The sequence below is a fragment of the Acinonyx jubatus genome, chromosome A2, assembly GCF_027475565.1.
Source record: "Acinonyx jubatus isolate Ajub_Pintada_27869175 chromosome A2, VMU_Ajub_asm_v1.0, whole genome shotgun sequence".
Lineage (NCBI taxonomy): Eukaryota > Metazoa > Chordata > Mammalia > Carnivora > Felidae > Acinonyx > Acinonyx jubatus.
Genome location: NC_069383.1, coordinates 49,155,001 through 49,179,581, shown reverse-complemented (window position 1 = coordinate 49,179,581; position 24,581 = coordinate 49,155,001). Strand labels below are relative to the sequence as shown.

General features: G+C 38.4%; 1 protein-coding gene across 1 annotated transcript in view; it reads right to left on the bottom strand.

The window, feature by feature from the left end:
- HIBADH (3-hydroxyisobutyrate dehydrogenase) overlaps positions 1-24,581 on the bottom strand; it is a 108,676-nt gene that overhangs the window by 74,104 nt on the left and 9,991 nt on the right. The window contains exons 2-4 of the mRNA XM_027075168.2: positions 21,863-22,023; positions 12,549-12,658; positions 9,631-9,752 (exon numbers count right to left, since the gene is read on the bottom strand). Coding sequence (XP_026930969.1) covers positions 9,631-9,752; positions 12,549-12,658; positions 21,863-22,023 — 393 coding nt within the window. The remainder of the gene's footprint in view (positions 1-9,630; positions 9,753-12,548; positions 12,659-21,862; positions 22,024-24,581) is intronic.

Below are 24,581 nucleotides of genomic sequence, written 5' to 3'. Positions count from 1 at the left end.
GTTTTTATGGTGTGTTTTGGTGACCTTTTATTACCATCAAGTTCACAATGCTGGTGGGCTGCCTTTTAATCCCTCCGCAGACAAAGGCCCTAAATAAACACAGATCCCTTCCTGGGAAAAAGTCCACTCTGGTTAAATGGTAAGGAAATGAGTAAATCATTAGTAATCTTTAAAGCCAAAGCTATAAACTCAAGTTACCTTAAGTTGAAATGAAAGTGTCCTGCAAGAGTTTCAAAGTTCTGTCACAGATAGAAATCTCCAGCTCTCGACTCCAGACTAGGCGCCAGCTGATAAACAAACAATTTAAGTCAAGAGCTGGAGAATTCCCAGCTTTTTCATTTAATGGCTTTGGCCAAGAGTATTTATTGCCTCCAGTTTTATTCTCACTTAGCTCTAAGAGGAAATTTAAACTCATCATTATCTTAAAGCCCCATATGGGTAGCGGTCAGCTCACCTGATGGAGCTCCCCTTACTCTGTACCAGTTTGAGCCTCTACTAGAAGTGATGTAATAACGTAAACTAATTAACTATAGTTTTAGGTGGACTTTTTAACAGGCTAAATAAATTTTGTTCAATATAGTTTATATTCCCACTCGGGGTAGTAACAATTCCAAAAAGTTTAACTTTACAATTTTACTCCAAACTACCAGCTAAAATGGAAAAGGACAATGTAATTGCTCTCTCGTCCCCACGTGCTCCTGCCTTGCCTGCCTCTCTCTCCTCTCTCTTGCCCTTGTCCACTCGCCCTTGAATGTCATATAAAGTAACTTTTCTGAATCAAATTTAGGCTATTCCTATTAATTTTAAAATATCCAGTGTTGTTCCATCTATTTCTAATAGAGCCGTATGCAAAATTTAACATGTAAATGCCTTATCACGAAAAGCTGTTGATTTTACACAAGTACTAATAAGAATATAAAAATACAGCCCAATTAAAGATCATGAGAAATCATCAAATATTTCTCAATGCTGTTTTTAAAGGTTTGCTAATAAAGATAACACATCTCAAAGTCATTATTACGCTGTTGCTTGGATTCCTTTCTCAAAATTATCATTCGCTTTTAGAAAAAAATCTCATCCCTACTTAGGATTTTATGTCAAAATAATTCTTTTAACTACTGTAATGTTTGCAGATATCTGACAATCACAAGTAAATCAACTATTCTTCCTCTAGCTGCTTGTCTAACGAAAAAGTGCTGTAAGAAGATGTTTATGGCCTAAAACTACACTTTATAGGTAAAGGGTTAATAAAAATATGGCATTAATGAAGAGAAAAATTCTTTCCCTCCCATTTCGTAATTTTCAGAAAGTTTTACAAACCTATCTTGGCTGGAAAAGCCAATTAACCATTTCAGTGTCTGCCAAGACTGTTTTTCTACTCGTTTAATATATGTACACAGTACATTAAAAATGTTGGTCACTTGAGAACAAGTATTACCCTAACACGTAAGAATTAAGGGAAATGAAATGTAATTAATGATAAAACTATTTGTATGCCCAGCCTCATATTATGTTTCGTTTTTAAAGACCTCCCTAAGAACAATGCCGTCCCAGAGACCACGAGGGATAAACATTCTGATGACCATAACTAACAGTCAATAACTCAATAAAAAAGATGTCAGGGACAAATCTTAAAACTCTTAATACTCCTCTAAAAAAGTCCACATCTCTCACAGTGATACAAGTAATCTGACCTATATACGAAACAACAACAAAAACCTTCTACCTTCAGGTCAAGTTTAAATCACTAGGAAGGAAGAAGAGAAGGTAAGTCTGCTGCCATCCCTTCACTGGCCCTAATGGAAGGGTCCTTACTATGAAATGGGCCTCTAAATTTAAAATTCTCACAACTGAAACACCCAAAGCAATGTAAAACAAAATGGAACCATACAACAAATATAGAGAGGGAAGGATTTAAATTCAACTTACTATACTTTTCATTTGCTAACATTATCAAGCTATCTTTAAGAAAATCAGACATCTAAAAAAGAAAAGAAAATCAGACGTCTAGAACACCACAAATAAGTCTGATAATGGTCTGATGGCAATGACAAGGCCCTCGTCAAATTCGTAATTCCGTTTCCTCCTCCCGCTTTACCCCCAGTGCTATCCAGGGATCACAAGTCAAACAAAATAAAGACATAATACACAACGTATACTGGAACTAATTTCACACTGCTTAGCCATCAACAGATGTTAATAAAAAATAAATTATATAAGGAATAGCTTCAGGGGATTTATTTGCTAAATATACTTTACCTTTATATAAACACCACACGGCAGTTCTGAACTGTGACCAGACCCAATTGTGTCTGGTCTGACTTACATCCTGAATGGCAATTAAAGGACATTAAAAATACCCTAGGATTACTTCAGACATGACCCCTGCCTTATGCATGCACTTTCCAACATAACCATGTGAAGAGAACACAGTGTCCCTCCACCACAGGACAGAGCCTGGCAGGATCGACCCTGGTAATGGTTACCTGACTGGAAATGTCAACGCAATTAAATGCGCAGCAATTAAAACCTGGCCTGCAGATTTGGAGATGGGGAACTGCAAACTGCAAGAGCATAAATTCTGAGAAACAAACTAGGTTGTTATTAGCAATAGTAATTATTACTCACAATAAACGATAACAGTAACACAAGCACTGAGTGAACTGATCACCTGGCCTTCTCTAAGCCATTCTTCTACTATTTTCTTAGGAGACGGATTATTAAAGCTGCCTCGACTATGCTACCTTGGGCAGGGAGTCAGCAGTCTTCTCTAAACGTGTTAAGAACTCATTAACACCTTATATAGGGACTCCTGTCCGTGACATGTTGTAGGGAGTCTTAAGCCTGCCAGAGAATGTAAAAAGAGGTTTTTATGGGCACCTCTTCTTAGGGACTAATTTCAAAGAAATCCTTGGAATTTATTTACCAAACATTTCTGAACTACTTGTGCAAACTGGAGAAAATCCTAGGCAAAAAAAAAAAGGTATCCTCCAGAGGCAAAAAGGATACTTAATGAATATAAGGCGATAAGTAAAATTGTGAGTAAATGTAAACGGCTGACATAATTAACCCATTTCTAGTGTGCTGGCATTGATGAATTTTAGGTCACTTTCAAGGAAATGCATCTGTCCATCAAACAAAGTTAAGGAAAATTTTTAATTATTTGAGTTACTAAAGCTTTAAATACCACGAAAACAGGCCAAGGAAAGGCTTATTTTAGCTAATATTTTTCAAGACTGAGTAATTCAAGTCTCTCCTACAAAAGTCAATGCCATAAAACGCTCTTTTTAAACCTTTTTTTAATGTTTATTTATTTTTGAGAGAGAGAGAAAAAGAGAATGAGAGAAGCGGGGGAGGGGCAGAGAAAGGGAGACAGGATCTGAAGAAGGCCCTCTGTACACAGAGCCCAGTGCAGAGTTGGAACCCATGACCTGCAAGCTCATGGCTTGAGCTGAAGTCAGATGCTTAACTGACAGAGCCACCCAGGTGCCACTAAATTCTTTTTTTTTTTTTTTTTTAAGTAATTTCTATGCCCGACGTGGGGCCATCAAGAGTCAAATGCTCTATCGACTGGGCCAGCCAGGCACCCCTGCCACAAAATGCTTTCACATTTTATAATAGAAGCCAGTCATGTAAAAAGAACTAAAAATCACAGTAGTACCGTTCTTTAAAGGGAAGGACTCATGAAAATGAATTATCTTAACCATGTTAAATCAACCTATTTCCAAACATTAAAAAATAAAATCTTCCTGAGGTAAGACTAAAATGTAAGAGTAAATGCCGCACACAATACTACTGTTTAATCGAACAGCTTGTGTGACAACTTGAAAAAAAGACCTCTTGGGATAGCCCTTCCCTCTCCACACATCATATACCCACGCAAATTCAGTTGTATGAAATTTGGTGAAAGCATTTACTTTTGGACAGAAATAGCAATGCTGCAGCCCAAAGGCAAGTAAATCTGCCAAGTTATAAACCTCTCTAAGAAAATGTTTTAATGAAATGCCAACAAATCCTTAACTATGATGGTGTTAGGTGCCAAAATAGAAATAAGTTTTGTTTTTGTGGTCCCTTTACCCTAAATTAGATACAGATCTGGTGGAAAAACAGTAGATGCCCAGTTCACTGTTTTAAAAACAAGAATGGAGTGTGTGTGAGACTTTCATTGAGGAATTGAGCAAGCAAGTCCAGGACTCTAACAGAAATCCCTTAATAGGTTTTGTGCTCACTACTCCGTGTTCTAAGAACACCTCAAACAAATTACTAAAACTTAACCCAGCCAAATAGAGTATAAAATTTGGGTTCCCGGTAGGGAAACACATACACACCAGTTCAATTATTTAATTTTGACATTAATCCCTAACTGGAGCAATCCGGTGTAGCAAATCAATGAGGCTTGCCGGCTCAGACAGCCTTGGGCTAAGCACAAGTGCCACCTCAGAGTCACTTCAACTCAAGGTCTCTGGGCAACTCTACAGACAGATTAGGCAATCAGTGAGTTTCTTCTTCAATTATTCAAGCAGAGTTAAGTGCTGTTAATTACGCCCTTGGAACACACTGAACAGTATTTGGTCATTAGTCACAAACAATAGTTTTTAATTTGCTTTATGTCTAGCATTCATTATACACGAGAGCTGATCAAATTGGAACTAACCTTACAGTAGCAGACCCTCTCCAAAAACAAACAAAAAAAACATGTATCCAAAATGGTGTGACAAAACAACACTGGACTATTAAAGGATTACAACTTTCATACAGATGTGATTTACACAAGATAGAGAAATAGATTAAGGCATCATATCTGAGGCCAGTGTCATGGGCTAACTTACATAACAGCCTAGTTAGCTTTACTTTGATAACCACAGATAAACGAAGGCATGGCGTTAGACATACGGGGAGTCAATTTATAGGTGAGTCAGTTCAATGAACGCTGAATACAATTACCTGCCAAGTCCTGGTGATACAAAGATAAACGTTCCACAAACCTACCAAGCTTGTTCATACCTCAGAGCCCTTCGAGCAGCTTCCTCCGCTGAAATACCCTTCCCCCAGACTTGTGCCTTCACGTCTCTGCCTAACTGCCACTTCCCCAGAGAAGGCATCCTGTCCACTCTATGTAAAAAGACCTTCCCCTTAAGTCTGTGTCATTAACTGTTTACTCTGCCTTTTTTTTTCTTCATAGGACTTACCATTAAAATTATTTTTGTTCGTTTACTCTCTCTAGTCCTACTAACTCATAAGCTCCATGTGACAAAAGACTTTTCATGTTTTCAAAGCACTAACTCCAGCACCTAGACCATACCCACCACATAAAAGTACTCAATAAATGTTTGTTGCATGAAATGAAGAGTGAAGCATGTCCCTTGCAATCAAGGTACTGTCAGCATAATAAAAAGAGTGTATAATCAGAAAACAGTATATAATCTTGCAGGAATTGTATAATAATTTTAAGTACATTTCACTGAAAAAAAACACAAGACCTTCAGTTTTTTTAAACCTTCATTTTTAGAGTTCCTTTCTTTCCCTAAAAGTTCTAGGCTACCCCTAATATCAAGTGAACTTTTTTTTTTTAATTTTTATTTATTTTGAGGGAGAGAGAGAGACACAGTGCGAGCAGGGGAGGGGCAGAGAGAGAGGGAGATACAGAATCTGAAGAAGGCTCCATGCTCCAAGCCGACAGCACAGAGCCCGATGTGGGGCTCGAACTTGTGAACCACGAGATCATGACCTGAGCTGAAGTTAGACGCTTAACCAACCGAGCCTAATATCAAGTGAACTTTGAATTTGTTAACAGTATAACAAAAACTGAAACTAAAGGTGATAAGAGAATTGTATGAACTAACAGATTTCCTTTTTTCTTTGCTTAAAGAATAGTCACTAACGAACTGTAAAATCTAATTCCAAATTCCACTAGTTCGTTCCCGTGGATGTAACTGGGAATCAATCACCTGTGAGGTTTGTAGTTAACCTTTAACATAAACTTTCCATTTCCAGAACTAAAACTTCTTCTGTTGCCCCAGAATCAACTGTATAAATCGAATCTGGCATTATTCTTTCTCTATATATCCATACAGGTAAAAGTCAAAGTATTAATAGCCACCCGAGAAAGGACAAGGACAGTATTTCTTTACAATGCCCAACATGTTGCTATGATCAAACTGTTAGTGAAGAGTTCCCTTTCTGGTTGCTAAGTACTGAGAAGACTGCTGTGCTACATTATTTTGCACTGTGTAACTATTTATACATCATTTTTATTAGTATATTTTCCTAAATCCTAAACTTCTAATGCAAGAACTTCCTCTTCAAGTTGTTCTGAATTACTATTCTACTTCTTTTATCCTACCCCCAGCCCTGTGATCATAATCACACTTCCCAATGGCATCTAATATTACAATATAACATTTTGAACGCAGTAATTACTTAATTATCTTACTGATGTTACAATGCAAGGCAGATACTTGAACTTCAGAGTGAGGTCAATGATCTGGAGATAAATAAGCTGGAGTACAGCCTGGGAGTGAGGAAACAACTGGAGGAAAGCTCAAAATATTTGACATTAATCTTGAAATTAAAAAACTAGAAACCAGAAGATCTTTAATGCAATCCATCATACTTTATTACATGCTCGCCAGGAGATATACACTGGAGATAGAAAGTGGAGAAAGACATCTGCCCTCTTCAGAGTCTAGCAGTGGAAGAAACAGGCACAAACAAGAATCACACCATGGTCCTTGCAGCGGCAAAGATACTATACTATGGGGACACAGAGGAAGGGCATGGAAAATAGCTTCACTGCCTTCGGTTATAATCCTGTCAACTCCATCTCCTTAAACCTCAGAACAGATCCTATCCTAGTCACATTCAAACATGTTAGGGATGTGTCAAAATATTACTCGACTTTCTCTTTTTCTGGACATTTATTTGATTAAACAAAACATTGGATCCACATGAAAGACATGAAAGACCCAAAAAACTCTGGTTCTATCCCAACTCATCAGCAGAACAAAAGACTCCTGAGAAGCCAGTTAATAAACATTTCGGGATGGGGTGAATACAATGGGACTATTCTGATCTCTGCAGAGGTCCCCAGATTCGAGAATAATGTCCTCTCAACCACTGCTTCTCAAACGACTGGAACAGAATTGTTGGGCCTCTTCCAGGTTAGAAGCCAATCTCTGTGAGTCAGAAAAGAAGGCAATTCTCCCTTCACCTTCCCACCAAAGGTTTTACTACACGGCAGTGCTAGTTAGTTAGCAAGACAGAGGAGAGAGGACCAGCCACTAGGTAAAATTGTTAGAAATGGTGTTAACAGTAGGCCACTGCTTTGAAAAAGAGGAAGGCCACCACAGGGTGGAACTAAAGGGAGAAACGGTCTAACAGAGTGTGGGAAGATCCTCAGATTGAGTTGGGAGAGAAGATTCTAGTCTAGATTGGCTATCAAGCTAGAGAACTCTGGGCAAATCACTTAACCTCATTGCGATCTCAATTTCCCATCTGTAAAATAACAAAGTCAAATTAAGTTATTACTGAAGTCCCTTCTACTAATAAAAAGTCTAAGAGCACAAAAGACACTTAAAAGCTATACATACTATTTAATATTGAGCTCCAGCAAGTCTATGAAAACACCATAAGATTTACTGAAGTTTTACCAACTTACTTTTCCAGATCTTACGAAATATAGGTATCTCATATCAGCTCACCAGGGTGGCTACTTCAGTAGCATTTAGGCAAACATTCTCCTTTGTAATCAGGAATACAGAGATACAAGTCGGACCAGTTTGCAGCAAACAAAACTCTTTCCTGGACTGGCTTAATAATAAACTTCATTTTAGCGTCTTAGCTTTAGCATTAAAGTTGGCCTTTATGCTAACTGGGGTACTATCATTCTCCTTCAGAAAGGGTTTATGACACTTAAGACTATGTAAGCACAGGCGGCACACTGATCGATCCATTAGGCAACAAACACTTCTACATAAGAATGGAAATATCAACTATATTGGCTCCATCAGTTATTTACTGCTACATAACACTCCAAACTTAGTGGGTTTATTTGCTCACAATTCTGTAGATGAGCAATTTGGACATCTGTAGCTGGGCAGTTCATTTGCCTGAGCTCAGTAATACAGCTGCAGTCATCTGGGAAGGTGACTCTGGCTGGATGGTCAAGATGGCCTCACTCGTACACTTGGTGGTTAGTGCCTGTCTCTAGGAGGCTAATCCAGGCTTCTCTATGTGACAGCAGAAAAGTCCCCATGAGCAAGACAGGGCCAAGTGCTTTTCAAGTCTATCCTTGAGTAACATTTGCTAACATACCACTGGCCAAAGCAAGTCAGATAGCTCAACTCAGAGTCAATGAGTGAATGGATACACAGAGTGGATTCAGAGATGTGAATCATTAAAGGTCATTACTGTAACAACGTACCACACTAGCTGTTAGCTATTTTTTAACACTGTAAGGAGATGATGATTTTATAAAGGACAACTTTCCATTTAGCAATCTTTATTTTCCTCCTCAGATTACGTTAGAATTTTACAGAAAATAATAAAAAAAAATCTAGTCTTGGTCTTGAGCAAATGACTGGTTTCTTCAGTCCAGCCTTTCTAGAAAGTCTCCAGCTAGAAACAAGTCTTCAACTAATTACATATATACGTGTATATTTATGCACACATATGTATGTGTGTGTGCATGCATGTATGTATATGGTATCTGATTACACAGTAATTTTGGAAAATCTGGAAATTATGAAAAATCATAATACCTATAATCCTACCATTCCAAAATACCCAGATCCCCACTCTTAATATTTGATATAATAATATGCTTTTAGAATCTTACTACTGAGAATCCTTGTCCTTTGAGATGATCATATGATTTTTAAGTATGTTAATGTAGTGAAATATATTTATAGATTTTCTAACATTAAGTCATTTGTGTACATATGAGATAAAACAAACCTGGTTGTAGTGTTTAATCTCTTTTATGCATGGTTGGATTTAGTTTGCTAATATACTTTTTAAAAATTTTTACTTCTGTATTCATGACTGATATAGACCTAAAATTTTTCTCTCTCATTTCTCTCTCTTTCTGGTTGAAGTATCAGAGTTACACGGGTCTCCAGAATGAGTTGAGCAGTGTTTCCTCTTTTTCTATTGTCTGGAAAAGTTCATAGAAAAACGGAGATGATCTGCCCCTTGAAATTCTGGTAACATTCACCTGTAAAAAATCATCTGGGCCTAAAGTTCCCCTTGCAAAATGATTTTTTCTTTTTTACCATTTCCTCAACTTCTTTAACAGTTAAAAGAAGATTCAAGCTAGTTACTTCTTGAATCTGTTCTGAAAAGTTAAATTTTCTAGGAACAGCTCTAGCCCAACGCATAGCAGTTTGGACCAAAAATTCACAACTCTTCAAGGTTGTGACATCCTTTTGTCTGAACTTAGAACAAGCAATGTATTTTGAGCATACGGAATAACAGAAGTGATTTTGTTTTGTTTTTGTTTTCAGTGAGGAAATGGAGACTCCTATAACAACAGGTCTAAAAATATGTGGATATGTCTTGGGTACCAGAAAATTGTAATTGCTTCTTCTGACAAACAGAAATAGGTGTGCATAGATTTTAGCTGCCACTTACCACCAGAAACAGGGGCATCCATGAAAACTGCTCCCATTTTCTCTACTTCTTTGGCCAATTCTTTTGAAACTGCAGGATCAATAGTACTGGAGTCTATTAAGAGTGAGCCCTTCTTCACTTTTCTAAGTAAACAGATAAAAGTAATAGTTTAATTATAGGTTTATAGTTTTAAAAATATAGCTTGCAATTCTGCATAAACATTTCATGCAACTACCTATAGAATTAGAATCTACTAAAAGTTGCCAGATATCAAGGAGGTCTTTGGTTTAATATTAAAAACATTATTAGAACTGGTTAAAAATCTCAAATTCATTTTCAGATCAATTAAAGTTCAAAGTAAACCCAAACTCTTTCAAACAAACCTAAATAATCTAATAAACTACGTGTTATAAATTCTGGTTTTAGGTGAAATACACAATACCATAATAATATAGGTAAGCAATTTAAAACACCTGTTAACTTTAAAAGGTCTATTTGGTAAGATTTAAATTTTTGTTTGTAAAATAGCTGGGCTCTTTAAAAAGTATTTTATTTGTCTTTAATAAGCCATGTTGCCAATTTCACATATCCATGTCCTTTCCACTAGGTAGACTAAACACAACATTGAAATTCAGCCGTTTGCTCGAGGGTGGCATATTCGTTAATAATTACAGCTTTTTAAAGATAAAATAAAACATCAAAGAGGCAGAAAGGAAAATATAGGAATGAACCTAGAAATCTCACAAATACAGTTTTTTTGCTCTTTATGGTAAATTTATATATATACATTGGCAAAGCGGGGAAGCAGTCTTTTCCTCTGTCATATTTTACATCAATACTAAATGGCATTCTTATAATAAGACAATTTTGTTTGTACTGTAAGTACAGATTATATCTATCTACATGGTTCCCTTATAATCTATGTCTATCTTCACTGGCTAGGAAACTGACCTACATTGTAAATTTTTTTTAATTGTAATTTATTTAAAGAGCTATGGCTTACCTTGAATTCAAACTTCCCAAAGTCCTTACTACAGATCAACTAATCCAGATGACACGTAATCATAATTATGATTAGAAAATTAGAAATGAATAAATATAAATACTGAAGAAGAAAATAGAATATCATTGCTAAAAAACTATTAAAAGAAAGAAAAATCTTTTTATAGAAAAAATAGCATACAAAATGTGATGAACAACCATTTTAAACATATTAATTGATCTGGTCCAAATGCAATGGTATATTCCACAGAAAAGAAATAGCATGTTCTATTACAGGTCACTATAAGTATGTGGAGTTTCACTTGATATAACCTAAAACATAAGAATTATGTTTACCAATAATTAATTTTAATTATGTGATATTAACATTCCTTAGATCTGAAATATATTTTCTTTAATTTGACATAAACATAAGAATTATGTTTACCAATAATTAATTTTAATTATGTGGTATTAACATTCCTTAGATCTGAAATATATTTTCTTTAATTAGAGAGAGAGAGAGAGAGAGAATGCAAGCAGGGCAGAGAGACAGAGGAAGAGAGAGTGAGAGCCCCAAGTAGGTTTCACACTCAGCGCAGAGCCTGATGCAAGGCTTGATTCCAGGACCCTGAGATCATGACTTGAGCTGAAATCAAGAGTCAGATGCTCAACTGACTGAGCCACCCAGGTGCCCAAAGGGTCTTAAATCTTGAAGCAAATGGGAAAGTGTCTCAAAAATTACATATGCACTGAGTGTGGGGAAATGACCCTGACCCAGAAGAAAATAAAGAACCACCCATAAAAAGCAAATTATAGTTCAATGTAAAGCCGCAATATATGAAAGCACTCCCTAGACAAAACTGCTCTGCTAGTTGGCCACCATATTCCTTAGCAAAGAATATGAATAAACAGTTGGTCACCACACAAAAGTTTAGTAACTTTTCCTGAAGAGGCAAATAAGCAGGCAATTAAGCAGGGCCATAACTGGAACAGACTAGATAATGAGACCACTAAGTCACCTCAGGACCACACACACCATGGGCCTCAAGGCTCTGTCCAAAATGAGCGTCTTTCAACCTTCCCTAAAATCTAAACATTTATCTTATCAGTTTTCTGTCTAATAGCCAAGTGTCTTTTGCTTGCAAGTTACAATTCAATTTCCAAAAGCCTCAAATTTCACATATTACAGTTTCATGAAATTAAACACTTTCTTTTAGCCCTATGTATGTCTACAGGACCTACCAGTTTGTTCTCTCCTTGCTGAAATTCAACATCAAAACAAGTTAGAAACAGGAACCATAGAGACCAGCAAATTAAATAGGAAATTCAACCACTGTCATTCTAACACAACCACAAGGATTTGGCAATAGGCAGAAATTAACCAAAAGGTTCTCAAAGCCAGAGAAGCTAAGCACTGGCTAGAAAACTCTGACCCAAATTATATTTTATTTAAAGAGCTACTGCTAACCTTTAATTCCAACTTCTCAAAGTTCTTACTACAGATGTACTAACCCAGAGGACATACAATAACTTTTTATAATATAATAAAATGTTAAATAATAGTGTTCTTTCCAATGTTTGGTTTTATTTTTCATAGAAACCTTTTCCTGAATTTCTATAAACCATAAGAAAATTATGCTTGTAACATTTGTACAGTTTAAAATGCAAGCTTTAAAAGTCTCTTAAACATGTTAGCAATGAAAGCATAAGTTTAATCCAAGAGTTAAGGAAAGAAACAGAAGCAAAAAAAATTATTCCCAAAAGTCACATTCTTGCTTTCAGTGAAAAAAGAAACCCTTTACAATGAGAGAGAAATCACACCTTTCACTTTTCAGAAACAAGAAAACAGTATAGAAAGTCTTCACGAACATCATTGTAATTTCCTAAAGTGTTAACAAATATGAAATTCATGAACTACGATAACAAGAAAATTTCCACAGTTGAGAAATACATACTTGAGAATTCCATTTGCTCCCGAATAAGCTTCTATTGCATTGATACTGGTGGGCAACATTGTAATAATTCTGTCAGCTTTTTCAGCTACATCTGCTGGGCAAGACACTACCTTCAAAAAAAATTACAAAGGCACATTATTTCAATTAAAACGGAGGCAGTTTCAAGAGCCTGAGTAGGATTCACCTTTTATGCATGCTGACAACAGTGACAGTGAATAAAACTAATTTATTTCCAAATGACCAAAAAAAAAAAAAAAAAAGCTTACTGCCTAAAATAGAGAAGCTATTCCTTACACACATATAGATGCAGTTTCTATGGAATCAAATCTACTGTTTATTTTAAAAAGTGTGAAGTGAGTTGAGGGGGAAAGGGCAAAACCCAACAGTCCTGGGAACAGACGCACTTCTCATGGATTCCTCCAACTTGGGTTCTCAAACAGCATACTTTTTGGTAGATGCTTTGACTAAGAAAAACATCCTAGTGCAACGGGGATGGCAGCTAAAGTATAGGATTCACCAGTGATTTCATAGGCAGCAAAATCCCCCAGTAAAATTTCAAGTCCCGTTTACCACCAGTCTCTAGTCTCCATTTTCAAGGGGGAAAAAAAAATGAAGCCTGTACAGAAAAGAAAAGGTCAGGACAAGGACATGAGCACTTAACTGTACCAGCTGTAAGTACCACCATAAAGGCTGAGCGCGCAAGCTACCAGGACACGTGTGGAAACTATAGACACAAGACATACAAACGGGCATCAAGGTCCGCTCTCTCACTTCCGCCCTCATTTCTGCCTTATGACGACTACAAACATACCGTAAAGGAAGGTGGCCGTCCATCCTCTGTACGTGTGCATGCATGCACAGACGTACACACCCTCACCCACGTTCCTCCAAACCCTTGCTCTCTCTCCCACGTGCACCCTGATATGCCTCGCCAGCCAGCTGGCAACCGAAGAGGTCAGAAGAGACTGGGAGTTCACTTCTTGAGTCAAACTCTCCTTTAACAGGAAGAATCCACCACCCCAATTGTGACAAAAGCTTCTCTAAAGGTTTTTCTCTCTTTAAAAAAAGACAAACGGCTACCAGGGGGATAACTGCAGATTTCTCTGTAGAATGGTGTACACATGTATTAAAAATGGACATATTTTCTGCTAGGAAACGTGAAGGAAACGTAAGCATCCTGGAAATGGGAATGCCTCTGCTGTGCGTATGGCAGAATTATACCTAATGCTTTCTTTTCGTCTTTGATGTGCAGTTGATGAGAGGGAAAGAATGGGAAGGCAGTGTGTGATTTCAATATTGTGAGCTAGAAGTGACCACAATCCAATTTTCCCTAGAAGACTATTAGCTCCTAAATCAAATTCTAGATGCAGTTTTAACATAATTTCCTAAGTCCTATTTTAAAACTGCAGGCGGTCAAGTATCCTAGCATTTTGTATATTAATATTAAATGATAACATAAAATATCTCACACCCCAAGACAAAAAAAACAGATATTCTCTCTCTTTCAGTGTTTCATTCTAAAGGCAATATGGCATTTTAGAGTCTCCAGTGCAGCACATTCAACATGTACATTTTGATACCTCATCAGGATTTGCCCTAAAAGTTCTGAAAGAAAAATTTTTTTCCACACAATTACGAAGAAATACCCCAGTTACGTAAAAACCTTTCCTACGCCCAAACAAATGCTGAGATTCAAAAGGAGGAGACTCTTTGCTGGCAAACGGTTCAAGTGTACTCAAGAAAAACAGCTCAGGAAGATGAGTATAAAAAAAGGAAAAGCTGTAGGAGTCCTATTTCTCTACTCCTGGACTGCATCAAAAAGACGGGTTCCACAGACAGCCTCCTCTGTTCATCCCTCCTTGAATGAAGTAATACAAACAGTGCAAGACGATGGCATACCTTTCAGTGGCCTTTCCTTCCATGATCAGCTCCAACTCTCTTGATCTTTCAGGGACTGCGGTAAGCCCCGAGGTCTAAGAGTCAATTTCAGACTCTCCCTTAGGAATTCGGTGAGTCTCTTCCATTGAAGGAAAGTCGATTTCACCTAGACAACTCCTTGAGAGGTGCCCTCAGGGACACCAACAATTAGTTCACAGATCTAAATGTACTTCACACCTCCAAGCTTCTCATACCCATGAACTGGCAGTGCCTATTCATGCAACTGCCAAGTGCATGGGGTGCCCAATCAGCCCCCTGCATCCCTAGCATCTGCTTCTTGGGATGCCTGGGTTGCCAGAGTACTGCTAACCCCTCAATTATATAGGAAAGTGGTGTCAAAGCTCACAGGTCCGGAAAAAACACACAATGATACTGATAGCTGGAATGTCACTACTGCACTGGCCACAACTGCTCCGTATCTAATGACTATCTACATTTGGAACATTATAACAGTCTCTAATTTGCACTACAGAAGGCGTGTTTATCAGACAGATAGACAGACATGTGTGTCCAGCTATTCAAATCATCATGACTTCCACGTGATGTCTTCAAGCCTCTGAAATAATTGACAAAATTTGGCCATGACTCAAAAGCTGGGGGGTGGGCGGGGGGGACGACAAACCTTGTTGCCAGTCTGACACTAACCACAGAAGTCTTTAGGAGCCAAACTAATTAGAGTCCCTTCAATTACATTTACTAATTGAATGGATAAGCAAAGACAGCATGGATCACTGAAAGGAACACTAATTTGGGAAGCTAGAGACCCAAGTTTAAATTTTTTTTAATGTTTATTATTTATTTGAGAGAGAGAGAGAGAGAGAGAGAGAGAGGGCGACAGAGGGGCAGAGAAAAAGGGAGACACAGAATCCAATAGGCCCTGAGCTGTCAGCACAGAGCCTGACAAGGGGCTTGAACCCACCACCTGTGAGACCATGACCTGAGCCGATGTTGGATGCTTAACCGACTGAGCCACCCAGGTACCCCAAGAGACCCAGGTTTAGTTGCAGCTCAGCCACTAAGCCAATGTGTGACTTTGGGCAGATAACTTAACCTCTCTGGCTTCAGTTTCTGAATCTACAAGAATAGTGATTTGGGTTCTCTTCAAGGGTTTCTATCCCAGAGTAGAAAGGAAACTTAGGCAAAGAAATTTTCACATTTAGTAACCTTAGGTTCTTGGAAGGTATAGCCTCTGTGGAAGAGGTTGGATAGGCTGCATCTACAGTGGTCAGTACAAAGGTCCAGCATTATTAGCAAGATGCTTCTACACCTCCCTGTCTGACTCTGGGCCATGGCTCTGCCCTGCCATAACCATGTAGACAGATCTCTTGCTAATTCCAACTGCCTCATTCTTAAATTATTATGAATTAAGATGTCTCTATTTTTCCATTATCTCAATTTTAAGTATAGGAGAGTTGTTCCCATGTGTATCACAATATCTTTAGTCTTTAAGAATTTTTGTCGCCTGGGAATGCAAGCTGGTGCAGCCACTCTGGAAAACAGTATGGAAATACCCTACGACCCAGCAATTTCACTACTAGGTATTTATCCAAGGGATACAGGGGTGCTATTTCGAAGGGACACATGCACCCCAGTGCTTATAGCAGCACTATCGACAATAGCCAAAGTATGGAAAGAGTCCAAATGTCCACTGATGGATGAATGGATAAAGATAATGTGGTATATACATACAATGGAGTATTACTTGGCAATCAAAAAGAATGAAATTTGCCATTTGCAACTACATGGATGGAACCGGAGGGTATTATGCTAAGTGAAATTAGTCACAGAAAGACAAATATCATATGACTTCACTCACATGAGGACTTTAAGAGACAAAACAGATGGACATAAGGGAAGGGAAACAAAAATAATATAAAAACACGGAGGGGGACAAAACAGAAGAGACTCTTAAATATGGAGAACAAACAGAGGGTTACTGGAGGGGTTGTAGGAGAGGGAATGGGTTAAATGGGTAAGGGGCATTAAGGAATCTACTCCTGAAATCATTGTTGCACTATATGCTAACTAATTTGGGTGTAAATTTAAAAAATAAATCAATTAATTAAATTTTTTAAAATGTTTTTTAGAAAAGAATTTTTGTCGCCTATTTCTCTGGATTTAGGTTCATCTGTATGCCAGGACCCATCAATGGCATGTAATGGTATGTAATGCATAGAAGAAGGGATGAACTAAAGACAAAATCTGCTTTGCTGGGTTGGGGGAAGGAGGGAGGATGAAAGCATGTAGGCCCAGAGTAATCTAAAGGAACAGCACCTCCTTTTCACATATCCATCGGAAGCAGACAACTATTCACTCCGCGTTTTTTAATCTTTCCAAATAGAAAAGCATACTGTTACTTCAAAATTACACTACACTTGAAAAACTGACAAAAACAGTTTGTGCCTACATCTTGAAACATTTGGTCAACCATGATGGAGCCCACTCAGCAAGAGGCTTTTAAAGTTCTCATTTAACAAGAACCGAGTGGATGCCAGCTTACATCCCAAGAGAATTACTTAACCAAACATGCTCGGCCTTACAACCCAGGAATAACAAGATGAAGTTTCCAAGTTTTTAAAGAGAAAACAAAAGAAGAGACCATCTAATTAAGCCTTGTTCATCCAGCAGAAAACGCACACAGAAATGATATAAGTCCCAAGCCTTTTGGCATAGATCAGCAGCATCTCCAAGGAAATTCCTAGACAACAAAAATGAAAATGAAGCACAAGCCGTATGCCCTTGATGCTACTGCTTAAAAAGAGAAATCGGTATCTTTTGCAAAATAAAAGTGGGACGGAAGGAACAGACCAGAATATATCCTTAACCTGGGATGCTGTCAACTCACTTTATCTCCTAGTTCGGTTTGAATTTTTTCCATCATTCTTTCATTTAAAAATATGTCTCTAGCTCTCTTCCAAAGCACTCTAGACTCGGTGATGACACCAAGGTGGTAGAGATATAACAACCACCATAACGACAGCAAAGACAGCACTTTCTATGTGTCAGGTTCTCCAGGACTAAAAAGGTAGTGTTATTATCCCCATTTTATAATATGAGGAAATTTAAGTAGAGAGAGGTTAAAGAAATAATCTGTCCAAAGTCACACAGCCAGCATATGGTAGAGCCGAGATTTAAGCCCAGGCAGAGCTTAAACCCTCCAGGGTTTATATTTTTATATCACTGAATTCACAATTTATCAATTCATGATTTCTAACACACAAAAACTTGATAACTACCATGGGTTACATTCTCATAAAAGATTCTAAAAGCTGAAATGATGCACCATTGTAGGTTAAACCTGAGTTTCCAACAGAAATAGGGATATGATAAAAGGATATTGAAAGAGGAATGCCCACATTTTTATGGAAATGACCACAAATAACATATTTAACCAATTATAAATGCCCTTTCAAAATAGGTCAACCTTTTTTTATTTTATAATTTTTTTTTAATGTTTATTCATTTTTGAGAGACAGAGAGAGACAGAGCATGAGCAGGGAAGGGGCAGAGAGAGAGGGAGACACAGAATGTGAAGCAGACTCCAGGCTCTGAACTGACAGCACAGAGCCCGACGCGGGGCTCGAACTCACGAACCGTGAGATCATGACCTGAGCCGAAGTCGGATGCTCTACCCACTGAGCCACCCAGGCGCCCCCAACTTTTTTTATTTTAATGAATTCTGTGCCCAACGTGGGGCTTGAACTCATGACCCCAAGATCAAGAGTCGCATGCTCTACCGACTGAGCCAGCCAGGCACCCCTAGAATAGGTTAACATTTAAGGGCACAAATACATTGATTAAATACCATCAAACATGTCAAAGATTTTTATCATGTCAAGTTTTTATTTCCTTCATAACCCATCTAGGGTTCCTTCATAACCCTTCTACCACTAGCTAAGGCTTGAAGCAGGATCAGAACATTCTAAAGCATTTCTTCAGCTGATACAGCAGGTGTCCATCTTGCACCTTGAGGAGAGGGGTGAGCTGCTGAGCAAAGCAGAGACAAGAGGCAGACAGAAAGGAATCTGATTACACCTGTGCCCAAAATTCGACTGTGCCTCGGACCACTCGCCCAACTCTAGGTTACATCCAATGCCAAATCCCCACTTTTTGTTTTTTAAAAAAGAAAAAGCACTTCTTCGAGGAAATGTCCAAAGATCGTTAGAACCAGCTGGTTGCTTTTTGATCCAGATATCTCTATTTTGGGACTTTCTCTCCCTGCAAATTTCCCACTGAAAGCACAGTCAACATTAGAAGCCAACTAACCAGTCTGTGCAATCTTTGTGGGGGGTGGGACGGGAGGGGGGGCAGGGAAGACTTGTTTTCTTTGGCTGCCATTTTATCAGCTTCACCTGATACAGCAATATTGGGAGAAAGGCAGGGGACACGTGTTCTCAAAACGGAAGCGTCAACACAAATAGGCTCTGAACTGCTGAACCATTAAACCTTCCGTTACACTGTTGTGCACGGCGGCAAGAAGTTTCAAGATTTTCACCTACATTTTTCCATCCCGTTCCAAATCTGGCCTTTGCTTTTTTAGTAGCAGAATGAAACTCATTTTTTCTTTTGCCCAACATTTTACAAATTTAAATATAGCTATGAAATAATAACACTGACACTTCAACATACCAGAACTTATTCGTTCATATTAACATTACCTTTCAAAGTAGTGCTCTTAGGAAATCACACTTGTTCAAAGGACACTGCCACCATTCAAAATGTTGTTTAGGCTGCTGGCACAAATCACTTATCAACAAACGTCTTCATTTTATTATGGCATGGTATTTTCCTCTCAGGCCCAAAGCTTTCTTAGCCTTTATCTTTCTCCTTTCATTCACCGAAGTTTCACATTCTCCTACCGTCCACTGCTCTTACAATCAACACTCAGAGGACCTCACAGAGCCAAGGTCTTAGGGGAACCTGAGATGTGAGGGAGAGAAGATGTGGGAACAGAGCATTCTCTCTTTCGGGCTGTTGCCTCAGTGTGAACCATCCACAGAACTTTTCCCACCGTGTGCCAGGGGCAGGGATGGGAGCTACAGACAAGAGGCTGAGGCAAGTCTTCACTCTTCACTAATCTGGGAGGAGTAGCTGCCCAGAATCGATCTTCTTTCCTTCCTCACACCCACTTACATATCTCAAGGAAGGGGGGGGGGGGGAGGAAAATCCAATGACTAGTCTCTGTCCTAGAATCTTCTCGTTTCTATTTAGGGATCTGAGAGATCCTGTCTCTGTGACTTTCATTTCAGTCTATGCCATTTCTGTTTGGAGGTAAGCAAAGATTATCTACAGTATTTTTATAGTTCCTGTGTGAAATGAAAGGACTCTTAACAGTTAATTATTCGTTCCTCATCAAAAACTGCTTCAGTACTTTATTAAAGTCCAAACACAATTTTAAAGAAACTCCCTTGTCATATTATTTAGCCTGGCCACCTGAGACGCACCTAATACCCTGCCACATCCAACTCAACCTGTTTCATTCTCCACAGCACTACGTGCACGGCTAGAGTAGGTATTCGACCTGTATGTGCTGCCCTAAGGTAGAAATCTCTAGAAACCTAAACTTGCTCTGTGCATAAGCATTACATTTCTTAGCATTTCCATCAAGTCTATCATCCAGAAGTGAGCTGTTTAATTTTATTTTTCCTCTCGCTGTTTTCTGTATCTCTCAGGAAATTTTTAGTATTCTCCTAATTCTGGGATTACACTCAGCCCTTAGTTACCACTCTACAACTTGTACAAGAGTTTCCTTCATATCTCAAAAAACAAAACTCCAAATTCATGTTACTAATACATGATCTCCCGTCACGTGAGTTATTGATAAACTTTAACAAATCCAAATAAGACCTGACCAGTGGATGCTATCATCTAACAGGATATATTCTAGTCCAAATATTCTTGAAACGATAGCCTAAAAACAAAACACTAGAGGTCTGTCCTAACTCAGCTCTGTAATCCATTAGGGCACACAGTGTTTCTAGGTTGTCTCCTGGTTTATGGCCAATAACATATTTATTCATAAAGTGCTGCCATAAAATATTTATGAAGTACATTCACATATATTCTCTCCTTTAAGCCTCATACTCTAATGACATAGGTTGTCCACATTCCCATTTTACAGATGAGGAAATCAACGGAGGTGAACTAACTTGCCCCCACTAAGACAGCAGGGAAGTATCTAAGCTGGAATTCAAAGTAAGTTTCCTATCCCTAAGCCTATTTTTTCTTTATTGCGAAGTTATTTTTTTATTTTGTTTAAGTTTAGTCTCAGGTTAGCTAACATACAGTATTATCCTGGCTTCAGGAGTAGATTCCCATGATTCGTCACTTGCATACAACACCAGGGTTCATCCCAAGTGCCCTCCTCAATGCCCATCCCCCATTCCCCCTCCCCCCCAAACCCCACCCCCATCAACCCTCAGTTTGTTCTCTGTATTTATGAGTGTCTCATGTTTTGCCTCCCCCCCTGTTTTTATCTCATTTTTCCTTCCCTTCCTGTATGGTCATCTGTTAAGTTTCTCAAATTCCACATATAAGTGAAATCATATGATATCTGTCTTTTTCTGACTCATTTAGCTTTGCATAATACCATCCAGTTCCATCCACATTGTTGTAAATGACAAGATCTCATTCTTTTAAATCAATGACACGTATTTCCATTGTGTACATATATGTATATACACCACATCTTCTTTATCCATTCATCAGTTGATGGACATTTGGGCTTTTTCCATAATTTGGCTATTGATGATAACACCTAAGCCTATTCTTGTCCTAAGACTAATTGTGCCTCAATAACATAGGAAGCTATTTCCACCAAACTATCTGGTTTCACAGCACAGTCCATAATGCTACTGAAAGAAAACTAATACAGAGCCAAAGCAAGCCCCTTTGACCTAACCTGGGAAACGCTCCAAGTCACCTGCCCAAGAATAGATGCCCCTCAATCTTTATTGCACACCTGGATGTTGGATCAAAGTTAACGACAACAATATATATATATATATATATATAAAAAACAACAAATACATAATACGTATAAAATTAACAGTGAAATAGGCTTACAATTCCATTGGGTATACTCTTAAGTTGTCATTTATTGAAACATACATTTATTTTTAATTTTTATTTATTTTTTTAATGTTTATTTATTTTTGAGACAGAGTGCAAGTGGGGGAGGGGCAGAGAGAGCGGGAGACACAGAATCCCAAGCAGGCTCCAGGCTCTGAGCTGTCAGCACAGAGCCTGACGTGGGGCTCAAACCCACGAACCATGAGACCATAACCTGAGCTGAAGGTGGACGCCCAACCAAGCTATCCAGGCACCCCTATTTTTAAACATTAAAATCTACAACAAATATAAAGAAAAGGCCTTACCTGTTCACCTGCATCTTGAAACTCTTTGCATGCATCAGGGAACACATCATAAATAATGAGTGGATAGCCATGTTTCATGAGATTTTTTGCCATTGGATTCCCCATGTTGCCCAGTCCAATGAATCCAACTGGAGTCTTAGATGCCATTGACCTAGAACACACTGATTTCAATAAATTACTTTCAACAGAGGCAGTGACATTTTTTTATTGTAAACATTCATTCAATATCAGAAAGTCAATTGTTGTTTTTATTTTTGTTTTAATGTTTTTTTATTTTTTTAAGGTTTATTTATTTTTGAAAGAGAGAGAGGGGGGCAGAGTGAGAGCTGGAGATGGGCAGAGGGAGAGACACAGAACCAAAGCAGGCTCCAGGCTCTGAGCTCTTAGCACAGAGCCTGACACAGGGCTCGAACTCACGAACTGTGAGATCGTGACCTGAGCCGAAGTCAGATGCTTAACCGACTGAGCCAACCGCCCCTATATGTTTTCTATTTAAAAGAATTTTTTTGTTAAATGCTAGTTTTAAACTAATGATCTAATCACATTTAAAGACATCAACCATGGGGGCCGCCTGGGTGGCTCAGTCAGTTAAGTATCTGACTCTTGATCTCCGTTCAGGTCGTGATCTCATGGTTTGAGAGTTTGAGCCCCACAAGGGGCTCTGCACTGATAGTGTGGAGCTTGCTTGGGATTCTCTCTCTCTCTCCTTCTCTCTCTGCCCCTCCCCTGCTTCCTCTCTCTCTCAAAATAAATAAGTAAACTTTAAAAAATAAAGACATCAACCATGTATGGACACACTTCTTATTTAGTTCTGCAGGAAACAACTACATAGTTTTAAGCACTCTCTCCTGCTTTCTACCTCTATAACATCCCTTTATCATTTTTAACAATAAATTTTAAAAGGTTATCATTTCTAAAATGTTAAGTACTTTAACTATTACATGAAGTAGTCTAGATTCCCCATATCTATATTATCTCCTTTAAATGTGTATGAAACACTGAAGATATTCAATAAAACATCTATCTTGGACAAGGTCCAAGAATGGAAAAGTTTTTTACCTTCCTACACCCACATTGATGGAAACCACCCCCTCCAATGGTATTTTAAGAATCTTAGTAAAATGTTAAACCCAGGAGAATGTATTTCAACTAAGTCACCAGTTTATGAATTGGGTTCCAGGAAAGAAGACAGGGATGCTTCCATGGGCCTTAAATGGCAAGGGTAACAGTTTCAGTGACTGGGGTTAACAACTCCACGCACTTTCAGAGGAGTGGCATTTCCATTTATAGGGAAAAAAAAATTGTTTTTAGAGAGCTGCATGTAAGTTTTGTTTCATTTGATTTTTTTTTTTTCACAAAAGGCCTTTTGAAATCATACTGGGGCACACAATTCAAAGTAACGCCTTTTGAAAGAGAGAGCAAAGGGACTTTGCATTGCCATGAAAATAACCTTAGACACTCTTTCTTCATTTCTAGATTTAGGACTCCACTCAACAAATATTTACTGCATGAAATACTATGATAGAGTTCAAAGATAGAAGCGAGACACATACAGTCCTTGCCCTCGAAAAGCTCCCAGACTACTGAGAGAAGAAACAACTCCACTCGCCCTTTCCCTGGTCATTCCCAGCTTTATTTCTCCTGTCTCCCAAAGACTCCCATGATAAAACTGTGTAGCGTACCAACTAATCACTGTCACCCTTTCAGTTCCAGGTCCTCTCAACTGATGAATCCCTGCTCTTCCTTCAATTTTTTTTTTAATTTTTTTTTAATGTTTTTATTTATTTTTGAGATAGAGAGAGACAGAGCATGAGCAGGGGAGGGGCAGAGAGAGAGAGAGAGAGAGGGAGACACAGAATCCAAAGCAGGCTCCAGGCTCCGAGCTGTCAGCACAGAGCCCCATGTGGGGCTTGAACTCACGGACTGTGAGATCATGACCTGAGCTGATGTCAGACGCTTAACCGACTGAGCCACCCAGGCGCCCCTCTTCCTTCAATTTAATCTAAATGCAATTAGCCTGACTGAAAGCAAATTATTTGAAGCCCTAAAGCTTAAGAAGTAGAGGTCTTCCGGGGCACCTAGCTGGGTCAGCTGGTGGAGAGTGTGACTCTGGATCTGGATCTTGTGAGTTCAAGCCCCACATTGTAGAGATTACTTAAAAATAAAATCTTAAAAAAAAAAAGAAAAGAAAAAGAAATAGAGGTCTTCTTGGGTTAGAAGCTTATTTAATTCCTACACTTGATGATTGACTCTAACATTTCTGTTAAATATGGGCATTATTCTTGTGCAGCATCACCTTAGCAGTGCTAAGTTTAACACAGTGGGTATAACAGGAGTCCTGTGTCTGACTTTCTGGTCCACCAGGGGTTCAATGACAGAGAAATGACACCTAATTGAAATTTTATTTTGATATTAAATAGATGAGAAGTATACTTTGTATGAGAACTCTAACACTGATAACTAATAATGCTAATAACTATTGTGCCACACAATGGTATTAAGCTTAGAAAGGTGTAATTTAACTAAAAACATTAGAAATTAGGAAGACTGTGATTTGTAGACAGTCCATTTAACAGGCACCTCACTCTAGGTCAAACAATAAGTATGGCAGAACCACAATTCATTCACACACTCAACAAATATGAAGCAACTCTCCGATGTACCATGCCAGATGCCACAGGAGACACAATGACATACAGTCCTTGCTTTCAACAAGCTT